General features: G+C 39.8%; 2 protein-coding genes and 1 long non-coding RNA gene across 4 annotated transcripts in view; 2 read left to right on the top strand and 1 right to left on the bottom strand.

The window, feature by feature from the left end:
• The window catches only part of LOC116696220 (uncharacterized), a 19304-nt gene extending 17897 nt beyond the window's left edge, over positions 1 to 1407 (top strand). The window contains exon 4 of the long non-coding RNA XR_004333657.1: positions 1320 to 1407. This is a non-coding gene — a long non-coding RNA (uncharacterized LOC116696220). The remainder of the gene's footprint in view (positions 1 to 1319) is intronic.
• Positions 1 to 10995, bottom strand: part of hps3 (HPS3 biogenesis of lysosomal organelles complex 2 subunit 1) — a gene marked incomplete in the record, with an annotated part of 17824 nt that extends 6829 nt beyond the window's left edge. Inside the window, 15 exon segments of the mRNA XM_032527025.1 lie at positions 2086 to 2187; positions 2392 to 2549; positions 2648 to 2729; positions 2919 to 3093; positions 3741 to 3823; positions 3929 to 4085; positions 4584 to 4698; positions 5069 to 5151; positions 6043 to 6103; positions 6495 to 6707; positions 7569 to 7642; positions 7863 to 7956; positions 8763 to 8834; positions 8933 to 9113; positions 10637 to 10995. Of these exon segments, the coding sequence (XP_032382916.1) occupies positions 2086 to 2187; positions 2392 to 2549; positions 2648 to 2729; positions 2919 to 3093; positions 3741 to 3823; positions 3929 to 4085; positions 4584 to 4698; positions 5069 to 5151; positions 6043 to 6103; positions 6495 to 6707; positions 7569 to 7642; positions 7863 to 7956; positions 8763 to 8834; positions 8933 to 8983 (1520 nt within the window).
• Positions 10996 to 11651: 656 nt separating this feature from the next.
• On the top strand, positions 11652 to 14640 carry LOC116696219 (zinc finger BED domain-containing protein 6). 2 transcript variants are annotated; one of them, XM_032527041.1, is made up of 4 exons: positions 11652 to 12034; positions 13128 to 13327; positions 14242 to 14312; positions 14396 to 14640. In XM_032527041.1, the coding sequence occupies exons 1-4, from the start codon at positions 11792 to 11794 to the stop codon at positions 14599 to 14601; spliced, it is 720 nt and encodes a 239-aa protein (XP_032382932.1). In that variant the 5' UTR covers positions 11652 to 11791; the 3' UTR covers positions 14602 to 14640. The 2 variants fall into 2 exon arrangements, with proteins under 2 accessions (XP_032382932.1, XP_032382930.1); XM_032527039.1 differs by having other exon boundaries at positions 13110 to 13327.
• The last annotated feature ends 528 nt before the right edge of the window (positions 14641 to 15168 follow it).

Raw genomic sequence — 15168 nt, 5'->3', positions numbered from 1 at the left:
CAATATTTGGTGTGACCACCCTTTGCCTTCAAGACAGCGTCAATTCTTCTCGGTACACTTGCACCCAGTTTTTGAAGGAACTCGGCTGGTAGGTTGTACCAAACATCTTGGAGAACTAACCACAGATCTTCTGTGTGTAGGCTTCCTCAAATCCTTCTGTCTCTTCATGTAATCCCAGACACACTCCATGATGTTGAGGGGGGGGGGGGCATTCCATCACTTCCAGGACTTCTTGTTCTTCTTCTCTTCTTTACACTGAAGATATTTCTTAATGACCTTGGCTGTATGTTTGGGGTCGTTGTCCTGCAAGCAGAATAAATCTGGGACCAATCATACGCCTCCCTGATGGTATTGCATGATGGATAAGTATCTGACTGTATTTCTCAGCACTGAGGACACCATTATTTTGACCAAATCTCAAACTCCATTTGCAGGAATGCAGCCCCAAACTTGCAAGGAACCTCCACCATGCTTCCCTGTTGCCTGCAGACACTAATCATTGTCCCGCTCTCCAGCCCTTCGGCGGACAAACTGCCTTCTGCTAAAGCAAATTATTTCAACTTTTTGACTCATCAGTCCAGAGCAGCTGCTGCCATTTTTCTTCACCCCAGTTCTTGTTTCCGTGCATAGCTGAGTCGCTTGGGCTTGTTTCCATGTTGGAGGTCTGGCTTTTTGGTTGAAACTCTTCCATGAAGACCACTTCTGGCCAGACTTCTCCGGACAGTAGATGGGTGTACCCGGGTCCCACTGGTTTCTGCCGGTTCTGAGCTGATGTCACTGCTGGACATCTTCTGATTTCGAAGGGAAATAAGCTTGATGTGTTTATCATTTGCTGTACTAAGTTTCCTTGGCCGACCACTGCGTCTACGATCCTCAACGTTGCCCGACCTTTTGCAAGTCTACCTATAAGAATTGATGCTGGTTTGAAGGCAAAGGGTAGTAACACCAAATATTGATGTGATTTAGAATTTTCTTTTGTTCGTTCACTTTGCATTTTATAAATTGTTATAAATAAACAATACATTTTTGAAAGCATTCATAGTTTACAGCATTTTTTTCACTTTATATTTGAAAAAAAAAAGTCCAAAACAGATCTTCTAAGTTTGGTCCAAAGATAAATTAGTTTTTGAGCACACACACACACAGGGGGCAGTTAGGGGGGGTTATGCATGGATGGGGGGTGGGGGTTGTTATGCCTGGATTGGTTTAGGAACTAAAACAGAAAGTGTTGTCACTTTTAGACCGAGCAGCAAAGGCCCGCAGAACGTCAGATCTAGAATTAACCACAAGTGGAAATCACTGACGGTTTCAGGGTCAAGGTTTAAGACAAGAAAGGGTCTTCAAGGCATTTGCAGACTATGAATGTTGTTTTTTTTATTCAAATGCAAAAAAAATTGCTGATGTAAAATATAACTACAAAGATTTTTCTTAGTAAGTTGTGGATTTTCAATATCCACTTCAAATCTTCAATATGGTTTGTTATTCATTAACTTTACATCAAAAGGTCGTGTGCAGTTTAATTACTGGATTAGTGGCACCAATATGCTGTGCATCCATGATTAAGTTCATAGTTACAGAATTTAGGTCTAAAATTATGAAAATGCTTGAATTTCTGATTTATAACTAATTATAACAGACCTTAGTGAATATTCGATCATTTATGTTGATGCAAGGCAGCTCAAAAGGGGAAAGTACGTCGTTCCTTTACTTCCCTTATTTTTATAAATTAAGTAGTAACTCTATGCCCTTAATAAGGGTGAGACTGAGGGTCTTACATGAGAGCAAAGAGATATTTTGGCATGTTGAACGTCCTCTTTTCTTCACAAGGCTTTTGTAATACAGATTTCAGTGACAAATAACACAAATAAAGTGCTAAATGGAAAGAAAAAATGTGTTTGTTCTGTGACATTAAAGGTGGAATAGAATCCAAACCATCATGGTTTCCCTTTTAAATAAGGGTTGATATGAGGACTCGGTTGGCAATGATCTGATAAGGCGAGTATTTCCACGGTGTCCGGGCGTTGCAGCTTGGCCTAGAAGTGACTACTGAGACTGTGGTGGGGTTGGGGGTTGGGTTTGTCTTACAGAAAGGGGCGTGATAGAAGGCTCTCCAGAGCCGGCGTGGTTGCGGGATCGATTCCCACTGCCAGGAAAATACCAGTCAGCAAGGTGTGTTCTTTCAACTCGCTAAAATAACAACATACACACACATTAAACAGGTTTTTAAATTCACGTATGCCTGCACACACATCACCAGGGCTGATCAAGTGTTCTGGTACCCGCAGGGAGGTGTCTGATGACACATCCGATGACGCTTTTCAAATTGAAAGGTGGATGATTTATACACCGTCATAGTCATTATGTGTTTACGTATATGTGTGTGTGACTTACAGGCCTCTGCGATGTGCGGTGCGTTCAGGTTCTTCTGGTGTCTCTATATCGGCGGTGGAGAGCAGGATAACATGGCGTCCATAGACACACACTGAGCGCAGACCGATAAACAGCTGCATCCTGAGCGCGCACACCTCCAGGCTGCAGGGTGGACAGGCCTACACACACACATCCACACACCCACACAACAATGGTGAGACTGAACCATTAGGGAAATTAATCAAGAGGCCACAAAGCTTAAAGGTCAGACTTATACCTTGATGGTGGTATCAATGTAGGGGTCTTTAATCCTGGCTGCTACTGCTGAACAGCGCACTGTGAAACACTGCAATGCATTCCTACCAGACGCACACATAAATCAAGATACAAACTTACTTAAATGCCAAACACAAATCTTCAGACTACAGTGGTAAACATATTCCATCTTAAATAGCACTACTTTAGATCATTTGTCCAGACATGGATGGGGATGGTTTTTTCCAAACTGTGATTCAGTGAAGAAGAACTGCTTTCCAAATCAGACTTACTTTGTTATGACGTGCAACAGATGGTCCGTTAGCACCGCCTTCAGGACCTTCTCTGGATACTGATAGGCTGAGAGAAGCTCAACACCACCCTTCAGACTGTACAGGTAGCCGGCGGTGGGGAGAGAGAAGAAGCAGAACACACACGTTGGTTCTTCCAGAGACACAGACTGGTTACCTGGAGAGAGAGAAAGACAGAAGCAGAAACTAAGTTTGACCAAAACAATCAAGGTCCACTTGAGAGCTTTGATGGAGTTATGTGAACAACGTTTCGGTTACCAATTCATATACACAGTTATTGTGTCTGCTACGGAGTCCTAAAACCTGAAAATCTTGTTTAGCCAGTAAAAGAAAATCAGATAATTTCACCTATTTCCAATACTAACCAACGTTCACTTTAAGAGAAAAAGCTCAACTGTTCTGCTGGGTTTAGCCACCCAAGTCCAATTATGTGTGATTTTACTGATAACCAGGGTAGCAATCAGCCTTCATCTGATCTTTTCAGGATGTTCATTTTTTTAAACTCCTGAAAGACGGGAAGCTGCACTGATGTAAAGTGGCAGGATTTCTTTTTAGAACAATAGATCTTGAAGATGGGATGGAGTTGCAGTGAATGCTAAGCAGGGCTTTGCTGCAACAGAGCAGCCAGCTCAATGGAGTTAAATTACAGTATAACTGGCCTGAATATATTTATGGTTGGATTCAAAAGCTTTCCGTTTAAATCACTATTCATATTGTTCTGACACACAGGGAATAAATGCTGTTTTTCCACTGACACCCATAATATTTGCATCTCTGCATCTCATACTGTATTGGTGTACTGACTGGTGAACAGCGGGTAGAGCTGTAGGGAGTGGAGTTGAGTCTCCTCCACATTGCAGCCCTGGAAGAATTCTGGAGTAAAACGCCTGCAAGAGAGAAGTGACACAAGTTAAAATATGCCGCACATAGCAACAATACGCTAACTATAAAGATCTAAATGCCAAACAATTTTTAGAAACCCATGCACACACCTGAAGAGAACATATGACAGCGTGTATAGCCCTGTACTGTCCTCCAGACCGGTCTTTTCAATGCTGACAGGGATGTCACAGTCTTTAGCTCGATCACCGAGCAACTCCTGGTGTCTCTGTAGGACCAGAAAGTCAGCCTGGTCTTCTAGATGATCTGCTGAACACACACGCACACAAGTACACAGACAATCGCATTAGAAATTTCTCTGTTGTGTAGTCTGCAGCACTAAAGCTCTTGTGAAGGTATGAAGTGAAAATCTCTCTCAAAAGTCAAAATATTTTTTTTACACAAGACATTAAGGTCTCAATAGCTGATTTCACCTCTTTCAATTTGTGCCTCATGGCGGCTTTTGAAAATCATTCCTGATTTTTATTTTGGGGTGCCTTTTGAGTGTTTCAGGTAATCACTTTCAGCAGTGCTGGTTGCCGCTTTCCTGGTCCTGCTCGTCCATTTGCCGATAGATTTACTGGATCCGCGACAGACAAAAACTGACGCCAGTAGTAAACCCAAATTCAATACCCAAAACGTCTTTTCGGAAACCTAAAAGTTACGTCACTGATTGACCATCCATGCTTTCTCCCAGTCTGTAACCTAAACATACCCAGAAACATGCAGAGATGGCATCAATCATTACAGAGGGCAACAAACACTGACTTGTCTTTGTGTCTGATGATTCGTCCATGGTATTCTGTTCACAGGATGAATCCAGTTTAAGAACCAGCACCTCCAGCTCCGCATGCACCGCCACATACCCTCCACACAGCGCCACCTACAGGGCAGAGGAGGTGTCAAAGCAACCAAGCCACAGACAATATTGATTTCAGAAGTTTGACCTTCGGAAACACCTAAACAAAAGCAATCACGTTACTGAAATTATCAAAAACAATTTAGAGTATTCCCTTTGTTTGTCTTTTTTTTCCCCGGGTACAGTACATACTGCCAACTTATAATTGTTGTAACTGTTGATCATTAACATATGTCAGTTGTTGTAAAATAATTTATATTAAAAAAAATTAAATAAAATGAAAAGCTGAAACCACAATGTCAATAGAGTACTGATATTTTACATGCATTTATAACTGTATAATATGAAGAAATACAACAAAAAACAACTGAAAGTCAAAGTGAAAAAGGAGTACCTTTGTAGGTTTGATTTTTTGAAGATGCAGGATAACGGAGCGTTCAAAATCCAGGCCATTTTGGTTTAAACTTAAGGTCTGACCTAAAAATAAAAGGACAGATCAGTTGGAGCAGGAAACCATGGAAGAGTTGGGAAAGAAGACATTGTTTCTTCCATCGCAGCCCCTTACCTTGTACAACACAAGTCACATAGTATATGCTTTGTTTACGAGCACAGTGTTCACATTTAAGGTCAGTACAAAGACACTAGGGATCAGTGCTGAGGATTTAATGGGGTAGAGTTACACTAGGGCTATAACGATAGGAAAATTTAACCTTGCACTTCAAAATTATCAAGGTTTTCGTTATTATTGCGATATTTTTAAAAGTGCGTTCAATGCATTTAGCAGCACCTTTTTTCCTGCACGTTCTGTATACAAGATAACAGCTTCAGCATTCTTGTAATAACCAAAATATGTCATTGCTTCAGACTTAGTCCTCTTAGAGGGATTATAAATGTCCTGAGCACTGTCATCTCCTCCTTCCGCCATGATTCAAACTTCAAGAAACGCATGCCAATTCAGGATTATACATACAGTTTCCACGGCGTGGTAATCCACGGTGATAATAATGATAATTTAAATGAAAACGGTCATTCTTATCGTCAACCTTTTTTATCGTGGTTTACCGTTACACCGGTACTCCTTTCATTCCTAACACACAGTGATGGAATTACATAGAAAACTCATGTTGTCTCACATTCTTGGAGACTATTATCTGTGTGAGGACTCTTAATATTTAGAGCCTCCACAGGTAATGCACTTGGAGAGTGTGCGTTGTGGCAAAAGCAATTTTTTTTTCTTCTTTTTTTTGGGGGGGTGGTAACTGGAATACCCCTCTCCAGTTAACAAAGTATAAACATTATAGTTTTGTTACAAAATGAGTCTTTGCCTGAAAACGTGTTCACGATTATGTGTTTCTTTCCATGAGTTACCTTGATTCTGACTGGAATTCGGCTGAGAGTTCGGACAGGTGCTCTGAGGGATCTGTTGAGTCTGTGGGGGTGGGGGGGCGGGGGGAGGGAGAAACAATAAGCCAATGCAACATTTACTGTTTAAAAACATAATGAAATGGACATTTTCATTTTAAACTATAACAGTGTCTCTTAAATGGGGACCTCATCATGCATCAGTAGGTCTGAACATATGATCTAACCAATAAAACCACTACAATATTTTAGGTAGTCTCGGCCATCTGCCTCTGCTAATAACTCAAACAGCTCTTCTCTCTTTAACTACGACGACTTACACTTACACAGAATAATCTTTCACTGTGTCACGTCCCTCTCCAACAATTTATTTCAGTAATTACAGGAATAAGTTACTATACAAATGTTTTTAAATTAAGATAATCTATTCAAAGTCTACAGAGGAGGTAAACTCGTACCAGGCTCTGCTGGTTCTGTCTCCTCAAAGCAAACAGAACCAGAGTGTTCTCGCAACCGACCAGCAGGTCTCCAGTTACTGAGCAACACGCCATAGCAACAGGACGCTCGGACAGAGGGATCTCAATGATCTCCATCTGCACGCCGCCCTGCACGGACGCCCCACGCAGCAAGTGGCCCAACAAACGCACCCCGACACGAGCCTTCCCCTCCGCCTGAATAGAAAGTAGGAAATGAGAACATAAAAATACATGGAGTAAAGAAGTTAATATTGCAGTAGATATACAGATCAAAAATCATTTCAAAGCTTCATATTCACACATTCATAGAACTCATAGCAGAAAAAGCTCATTTGTCTTTGGTATGGTTCCACACACACATTAGTAAACCAGGTTAAAGGTCCCATGACATGGTGCTCTTTGGATGCTTTTGTATAAGCCTTAGTGGTCCCCTAATACTGTATCTGAAGTCTCTTTCCCAAAATTAAGCCGTGGTGCAGAATTACAGCCACTAGAGCCAGTCCCACAATGAGCTTTACTTAGTACATACCATTTCTGAGTCTGTAGCTTTTGAGAAGGAGAGAAGGGGGGCAAGGTGGAGGCTGGGGGTGTGGCCTTAACCAAATGCCGCTTTGCTTGTTTGAAAGCCATGATGTCTCTCTCTCATGGGTGGGCCAAATTCTCTGGGCGGGGCCAGATCGGCCCATATGAGCTTTCATTTTCTCAAAGGCAGAGCAGGACACCCAGGGCTTGGTTTACACCTATAGCCATTCCTAGCCACTGGGGGACCATAGGCAGGCTGGGATATTCTCATATTAATGTTAAAAAACCTCATAAAGTGAATTTTCATGCCATGGGACCTTTAATGTTATTGCCATAATGGAGTACCTGATTATCATCACAGGCATTTTCACTCATTAGCTCTCATCAAAGTGATAATATGGTCTAAATTAAGATCACATAGCTTTATCTCAAATCATATCATATCAAAGACAGAAAGAAAAAGAATAGGGTGTCCTTACATTTCACAGCACTATGACATAAAGTACTAAGAAAGCTAAGCTGGTCAGTGTGTACCTGGTGGCGCCAGTTGGTGTAGGCTCTCAGGTAGGTGGCGCTGTTCTTTTCCTCTATGGTCACCAGGTAATCTCCTGGATGTCCGAAGGAAGGTGGAAAGGAAAACAAAGCAAGTATGTTAAAATGTAATTCTCTTTTAACTCACACTGTAAGTATAACTGCAGCCGGCTGCCTTGCTCTCACAGAAAGCAAACAACAAATAAACTGCTACAGGTGAATATATCGATACTTGTGTAGTTGCTGTTGCAGAGAGACAGAGGATGACAGAGAGTTTGTGTTGTTGTTTTTTTTTACCAATCTTGCTGTGCTGGATGCTCTTCACAGTGCCCATGGTGGCAAAGCGACAGATGAAAGGGCAGCCCTCTTGCTCCACACTGTAGGCCTCCACCTTGGTTGAGTTCAACACATCACAACGTGGTCAGTATCCTGCAGAAACCTGTCATCTCCAAAGGTAATCTCTTAAGAATTAAGATAAACTGATGACCGCTGTGACTCAGGAGCGACGCAAGGAGCCCCGGTACCACTGCAAAATAGCGTCGGGAAGGAACTTGTTTAGGTGGAACGTGTACGTTAAAAAGTTGTTTTAGTCGTACAACAGAAAACTCAGATTGGATAGACAGTCTAGCTAGCTGTCTGGATTTACCCTGCAGAGATCTGAGGAGCAGTTAACCATAGTCCTCAGAAATCCACAACACAAAGAAAGCAGAAGGTAATGGACATCCGGGCGAAAAGAAGGACATACGGCAAAATTTCTGGCGGCAACAGAGCAACCCCGGAAGTGGAAGGTTGTGGATATAGACTTATACTGTTATATAATAATACTAATATAAGTAATAATATTAGCTTTTCAATTGTTCTGGAAGATCCATTTAATATATATATATTTTTTAATCAATGAGGGTTTAGTTTTTCTTGTGACACAAATACATTTCAAAAACAGGATAACTATGGTTTAAAAATATCCATTTTAACCCTTGTGTTGTCTTCCTGTCAACCATCCAAAAAAGAAGTTTTTTCAACATTATTATTGCTTTTTCCCACATTTTTGTCACTTTTTCAATGTTGTGGTTGAGTTTTTTGATATTTTTAATGTTGACATTTTCAGCCCTTTTTTCGACGGCCCATTTTTTGTGACAAAAATTGAACTGAAAACGGGTCAGTTAGACCCAAGTACAACGTGAGGGTTATAGTAACCTTGCATCCTCCAGCAGCCACCACGAACAAGACTCCACCTCCACAGCAGACCAGTCCAGGCTCCTGCTCGACCTGAGACACAGAGACACACAAAACAATAGAATTTGGATAATCAGTGGTGATTAGCATTGGGAAAAACAACTTGTCAGTATCACCCAGGCTCCCCCTACCTGTACTATATGCTGTGAGGCGAAAGGATGGCAGTTGTAGACATGCACCATGTTTGGAGAGAGGATTCAGTCCAGGGTGGAAATTCAACGGTTTAGCGCTGCTTTCTCTTCTTTTGACAGCAGAAAAATCTATCAACTCCACTTTGTCTGGGTTTGTTGAAGGTCTAATCCAACAGGACACCTACCATCAATAAAAACAAACAAAACACAAGCTTATTACAGCTGGACAGCTTATTGATATCACTTGAAATTACTATTCGGTTAACGGGCAGGTAAATAGGTCAGTTCACATAATTACAAGAAATGTTTTGTTCTTATTTGCCTCCAGTTTACAACTTTGCACATAGGCTTGCTGTTATTCGACCTGGTAAATAACATGTGACTTTATCATAGGTCAAACATATTCTCGTTTTCATCACATGTGAAAATTCACATGTGGGAATATTCACAATGGTTTGTAGTTTTATGGTATCTTACTTTAGATTCATTCACATAGAATTTTCAGATATTACGTTTGAAATGCTAGACATTTGAAAACGTCGATTTAACATGTAATATGAAGCTGCTGGTTGATTCATCGGTACACAGAGACTTAATCTGCAACTATTTTGATAGCAAAAAAAGATTCCTCTATGTGTGATTTTGTCTATGCTGTATTTCTGTTTATATTGTAACTGGTGTGCCGTCTTGGCCAGGTCTCCCTCGAAAAAGAGATTTCAACCTCAAGGGACTTCCTGGTTAAATAAAGGTTACATAAAAAAATAAAATAAAATAAAATTATCCAGTTTCAGCTTCTAAGATTTGAAGATTTCTGTGTCATGTGACAGTACATTTTATATCTTTTGCATTTTGGACTGGTTAAGATTTACATGAACTTGACATGACCAGTTCAATGAAGATAAAAGAATTTGGTTTGTGGTATTTAAAGCATTGTTGTTATAGAATATTTTTAGTAAAATGCTGAGTGAATGCCTTCCTGTTTGCTCTGTATATCAAACGAAAACATCACTCTAAACAGTCTTGTAAATAGCTCTAGGGCTGGGCAATATAGAGGAAATCAAACATCACGATATTCTTGATATATTGCGACAACATTGTATAGTTGACTATTGGTGCTTAAACAAAATGTTATTTACACAATGAGGTTTTTGATAAATATTCTCCAGAAATGATTTAACGACTTAGTGGGTGAAGGTAGATAATAGAACAGCTAGAACAGTCTGGTAAGTTCAGAAAATGACACTTTACTGTAATGCAGCCTGTAAAAAAAAAGACAACACTTACCATGTTACGATAATACAGTATATCCAAAATCTAAGACAATATCTAGTCTCATATCGTGATATCGATACAACATTGATATATTGCCCAGCCCTATATAGCTCAATCTCTTCTAAAAAAAAAAAAGCACCTAGTCACCTCTAAAATATCATCCAACTTCTCACAATCATTCTTATACCTCATTAACGACGTATTCAGTCAAATATGTGATAAACTTAAGTTGTGAATCAATCCATTGAAGTGAACGTATCTAAATAAAATGAGCAACACAGATACCCTGACCCATATCCCTCGCAGTCCATGAGCTGAAACAGGACTGCAGTGTGTGATTCTCTAATCGATATCACATGCCACAGTCTTGTGAGCAGCAGAGGGTGTGCACATTAAATTCAGATTAACACATTTTATTTTTGGTTTACTCACATTGTATTTACAGCCGGGCTACAGTTAAATTATCTTTACAAAAAAAGCAATGAGAAATTCTTTGTTAAGTCCCTACTTTACTGCCAGGTCTTAGGTTTCTCCTCTCCTTTTACTGCTGCAGTTTTTCACACCATAAGGTAAAGCAGGAAGTAAACCGTCAACCACAACAACAAAGCACCCGCCCCCTCTCGATTTTTATTGGTTTAAAATCCTGCATGTATTCCGTTTGACGTTCTCATTGGCTACCGATCTGACATAATGTAAAGGGTGGATCTGACTCTGTTGTGTTTTTTCATAATTATTTTTGTTTCATTTTAAAGAGTAAGTAAACTCGAACACCAATGAATATGGGCGTTTTCTAGTGTTTTCTGATGGATTCAGGTCCAAATGTTAATATTTTAGAGCAAAGTATTTGAATTCTACATAGGAAGTAAATGCATATCGCCTAGCTGCCCTCTACTGGTTGAAACCCGGCTATAGCAATTCAATTTAGCTATTGGCTGATCTGGCACCTCGATTGATTGGCATCATGGATGTATCAACAAACCGAAACTAACCAATAGTCCAGGCAAAGGAACTCAGTTTTAAGCCAAAAATAGAACTAATTGTAAAAGATTTTTTTTCAGCTTAGATCGTTTCTATAAGTCCAGAACAACATACTAAAAGTCCTAAGAAATATTAGTTGAGTAAATATGTTTAATTCTCATCAATCCAAGATGTGATCACTCATTTGTATATTAAAATTCATTTTTTAAAGAAACTTGGGTACTCTCATTGTGTAAAGTTTCATTTTGATAGGAGTAAAGGGAAAAAATATCCCCATTGGGGTGTATTGTTGTACGGCCTTATACTGGAACACATCTCGGATTGATGATAATTTAATGATAAGTAATAATTTCCTCAACTAGGATTTCTTAGGACTTCTAGTATGTTGTTCTGGACACCTCATAGAAATTATTTTTGTCTATCGTTAATCGCTACTTTTCCTGGACTACAATGGAAGAAACTAGTAAACTCCACTCTCGTGCATGCGGACGAAAGCAACCACCGCGTGCATGCGTGTAGTTTAGTCCCGCCTCTCACCTCGTTCACTGGCCAGGCGCTGCACACGTGGTATCTCGGGCGCGCGACACGCTCCTGAAACAAAAACAGAACATGTCGGCGGTGTGGAATTTTTACAAAGTGTGTGAGAAAAATATAACGATTGCCATCTGCAATGTATGCAAGAACACGATACCCCGTGGGGGAAACAAGTTAAAAAGTTTCAACACAACAAATCTAATAAGGCATTTGAAGACGCATCACCCAGCGAAGCATAGCGAGTTTCTTAAGATATCCGCGGCGAGTGGAAGGAAAATGAAGGCAGAACCAGCATCCAAAACAGCACCTAAACACCAGGTAATTCAACACAAACCACTGGAAGAGAGTACACGCGCGTGACACCGTAGTCTGAAGTCTTGCCAATCACGACAAAAGTCTCTTTTTAGCTTGTTAAGATATATATGTTATTTAATTAACCCAATGGTAAACCGGGTGCATTATCTCAAACGTCCTTCTAGAAATACCAATGTACTTGCATGTTGCATTGCTCCTGGGATGAGTTCTTTGTACTGCTCTGTCGATTGAACAAGTAAGCAAGTTGGAATAAGAAAGACAAAATTGACTTTTAGCGATTCTTTACTCATTCACACAGCACGCATGCTGCCAACTGGTGGAGATCCCAATACACTGAAACTGAACAGTCAAGGACCGTGGTAAAGTTGGTTTTATATTGGACGTTATTGGCTATTCCACACATTAGAGAAATCTATTATGCGGTTTGTCCTTGTGACCGATTCATGTCAAAAACATTTTTGTGAACTCAGCTAACTCCCCTACACATTGCACAAAGCTATTTTTTTTTTCAAAAAACTCATCCCATGATTTTTTAAAATATTTCTATGTAAAAAAGCTTTACATCTATTATGACCTTTTGACCTATCCATGTCAAAACACAATGATGAACTCAGCTTTCTCCCCTAAACATTACACAAAGCTATTTTTTTTTCCAAAAAATCCATTTTGTGCAATGTTTAGAGGAGTTGGCTGAGTTCACCATTGTGTTTTGACATGGATAGGTCAAAAGGTCAATCCACATAATAGATTTGTAGCATTTTTTTACATAAAAAATATTTATAAAATTAAAGGATGTCTTTTTTTGAAAAAAAATAAGCTTTGTGCAATGTTTAGAGGAGTTGGCTGAGTTCACCAAAAGTGTTTGACATGAACAGGTAAAAAGGACAAGCTGCATAATGGATTTTTTAAAATGTGTCAAATAGCCAATGTCCAATATAAAACCAACTTTACCACGTTCAGTGGAGGTCAGCTGATAGCTAAACAAGATAACAACTTGACAGATGCAGCAAGCAGTGGTGAGGACAAGTTTGATCAGGGCATCTCTACTATTTATAACACAATCATTTTCAAAAAACAGAGTCATGGGCGGTTTCAGCATAAAAGTACCACAGAGATCGGGTGCCAGACAGAACCGGACAGCACAAACTATGCTGCTGGAGAAGTTAACAACCGAAGAAGCAAAGGTAGGGTTCCAAGGACGAGATCCACACCAGTCAAAAGGACAAGGTCTGAGGTGTCAACTGATGACTCCAGGCACCAGCCAGATGTAACCAGCAGCACCATGAACTGTACAAGGTAACTTGTTTAGTTCACAGGGATGCTGTTCAACACTATATATATACACAACTGCGCGGTATCAATGATCATTTTAATTTTAATTATACTGCGTATTGAGATATTGAGCAGTGGTTCCTCCATCTCCCCAAAGAGCTGCAGGTTTGTTCCACAAACAGCCCGCAGCGCATAGAGGCTGAGGAAAACCGGAAGTCCAGGTGAACAGCACAGGCTGCTAGAGATGCTCCGATACCAGTATCGGTATCGCCTCCAATACTGCCTAAAACGCAGTATCGGGAAGTACTGGAGTTTTATACACCGATCCAAAACCACGTAAAAAAAAAAAAAGTGGTTATTTAAAAAATCTGATATTCTAATATATTGGCCGATATACAGTGTACATATTTTATTATTTTTAAATCCAGAAACACGTAACAAAACAAACAGATTTCCCTATTTAATTAGTTATTTGAGTTTATTCATGAGTTCCCACTAAAATAATATCATTAAAAAAAAAATCAGTGTTGCCAATGTGGGAAGAGAACGTGGAATATTGCACACAGTGCTGCTTTTTTTTTTTTTAAACTTTTTTTAACTACTTAGAATGCTGCTTTTTCACCTTTTTTTGACAAAGCAGCCTGTTACACACACTAAACGAAGAATTTCTATTTGACATTTATACATAAATGTATGCATAAACATTAAGAATAATGATTTTACTTATATATGATATACTTTCTTACACTGCCAATAGAAATACTTTAAACAGTATGTAGTCTATATCCACAACGTGCCACTTCCGGGATTGTGGTGCCGCCGGATGTCTTTTATATCTGCCAGATGTCCGCTTTCTTTTTGTTGGCATTTTAACATGTTGGTAACATTACCTTTAATAAAAGAGTAAACATGTCTAAGTCATGTATCTTTATGTACAGCTTTCCTTTGGCAGACCTTCAGGATTCTAGCTCCCCCAGCTCCTCCACTGCTGGACCCACAACATCCACTAGTATGTATGCTTAACAGTCTTTACATGTAAACCCATGAAAATTCAGCAATTCCCTAACAAATGTTTTTTTCCCGTCTGAGCAGGTGACATAGCTACAAAAAATAAATGGGAACAGAAGATTTTACGATGTGGACGGTGCCGACAGCCTCATCCTCCAAAGGATCCAGAAGGATTGCTGTTGTGGGTTCAATGTGAATGCTGCCACAAATTGTTTCATACAATTTGTGTAAGCTCAGAGATGGACTTGGATGAAGATGAATTTTGGTGTTTTTGGTGCCTCGATGTTTGATTTTGTTGTCTCTCATAGCTTATAATAAATTCAACAGTTTGACTTGATTTTCTGTATACAGTGGGAAAAACAAGTATTTGATACACTGCTGATTTTGCAGGTTTTCCTACTTACAAAGCATGTAGAAGTCTGTAATTTGATGTAGAGGTATGTAATATCATTGGTACACTTCAACTGTGAGAGACAGAATCTAAAACCAAAATCCAGAAAATCACATTGTATAATTTTTAAATGATTAATTAGCATTTTATTGCATAACATAAGTATGTGATACATCAGAAAAGCACAACTTAATATTTGGTACAGAAACCTTTGTTGGCAATTACATAGATCATACATTTCCTGTAGCGCTTGACCAGATCTGCACACACTGAGGAGGGATTTTGGCCCACTCCTCCATACAGACCTCCAGATCCTTCAGGTTTTGGGGCGGTCGCTGGGAAATACGGACTTTCAGCTCCCTCCAAAGATTTTCTATTGGGTCTGGACACTGGCTAGGCCACTCCAGGACCTTGAGGTGCTTCTTACGGAGCCACTCCTTAAGTTGCCCTGGCTGTGTGTTTTGGG

This window comes from Etheostoma spectabile, chromosome 9, assembly GCF_008692095.1.
Source record: "Etheostoma spectabile isolate EspeVRDwgs_2016 chromosome 9, UIUC_Espe_1.0, whole genome shotgun sequence".
Lineage (NCBI taxonomy): Eukaryota > Metazoa > Chordata > Actinopteri > Perciformes > Percidae > Etheostoma > Etheostoma spectabile.
The sequence above is the reverse complement of the archived record's forward strand: the minus strand, read 5'-3'. Positions and strand labels throughout refer to the sequence as shown.

Coding starts and splice junctions, on each gene's coding strand:
- LOC116696219 (XM_032527039.1), top strand. CDS start 11,792: ATGTCGGCGGTGTGGAATTTTTACAAAGTGTGTGAGAAAAATATAACG. Junction 13,328..14,241: donor AGCACCATGAACTGTACAAG/GTAACTTGTTTA, acceptor CTTTATGTACAG/CTTTCCTTTGGCAGACCTTC. Junction 14,313..14,395: donor TGGACCCACAACATCCACTA/GTATGTATGCTT, acceptor CCGTCTGAGCAG/GTGACATAGCTACAAAAAAT.